This window comes from Cystoisospora suis (assembly GCF_002600585.1).
Source record: "Cystoisospora suis strain Wien I chromosome Unknown contig_1790, whole genome shotgun sequence".
Lineage (NCBI taxonomy): Eukaryota > Apicomplexa > Conoidasida > Eucoccidiorida > Sarcocystidae > Cystoisospora > Cystoisospora suis.
This window is the reverse complement of record NW_027154590.1, coordinates 641-1,545: the sequence shown is the minus strand read 5'-3', so window position 1 is coordinate 1,545 and position 905 is coordinate 641. Positions and strand designations below refer to the sequence as shown.

The 905-nt window shown below is 43.2% G+C and overlaps 1 protein-coding gene across 1 annotated transcript in view; it reads left to right on the top strand.

The window, feature by feature from the left end:
• The window catches only part of CSUI_003970 (phosphoglycerate mutase family protein), a gene marked incomplete at its 3' end in the record, with an annotated part of 10,234 nt that overhangs the window by 8,740 nt on the left and 589 nt on the right, over window positions 1-905 (top strand). The window contains exon 7 of the mRNA XM_068064165.1: window positions 387-871. Coding sequence (XP_067923856.1) covers window positions 387-871 — 485 coding nt within the window. The remainder of the gene's footprint in view (window positions 1-386; window positions 872-905) is intronic.

Below are 905 nucleotides of genomic sequence, written 5' to 3'. Positions count from 1 at the left end.
TTTCTCTTCTCTCTCTCTCTCTCATGCGGGTTTGTGATAGGTGAGGTGACGAAGGGAGCAAGAGGGGAAGGAGAGAAGAAGAAGAAGGGAAAATCTAGAATGAAAAGACGGACAAGGCTGCTGAACTGGTAGAAGCATATGTATAGACATACACGCCCTTCGTACATGCATAAGAGTCATCCATATACATTTACATAGATACACTCTCCATACATATTGATACATACATATACATCTATACATATATCTATATACAGAGAGGAGGATTTCCTTGTCTTTCTTTCTATCAACTTTTTACCATGTACTTCACTCCTTCATTTCTCTCTCTCCTCCTTTCTCTCTTGTCCTGCAATCTTCTTCTTCTTCTCTCTTCTTCTTTTCCGTAGAGACTTGAGTTTTCTCCCTAACCTCCAACATGTCGACGCACCATCCCCCTCGCAAGTAAAGAAGAAAAAGGAAGAAGAAGAAGAAAGAAGAAGAAAAGACACTGACGTAGAAGAGGATATCTCTCATCTTCCTCCTTCTTCAACAAGGGACGCTCCCACTCCGTCTCTCTCTTCTTCTCTCTCTTCTTCGCGGGAAGAAGTAGATACATTCCTGTCCGTCTTAAGTAATCGTACGAAGAACTGGGACTTCTACGGCGTGCCAGGGAGTCGCTATGAGATAGGGAATGAAGGGCTCCTCGTGACGCCGCCGATCTTTCCTAATCGAGTGTATTATTTTACAAGAGAAGAAATACAGAACGACGCGTATGAAGATCCCTATACAGATGGATCTTTCGTGAGACATGCGGAGCCCTCCTATCTCAATCCGACCTCACCCGCTCTACGGACGGGAAGAAAAAGATATCTCCATAGACTCTCAGATACCGGTATACAGATAGACAAAAATAATACAAAGAAAGA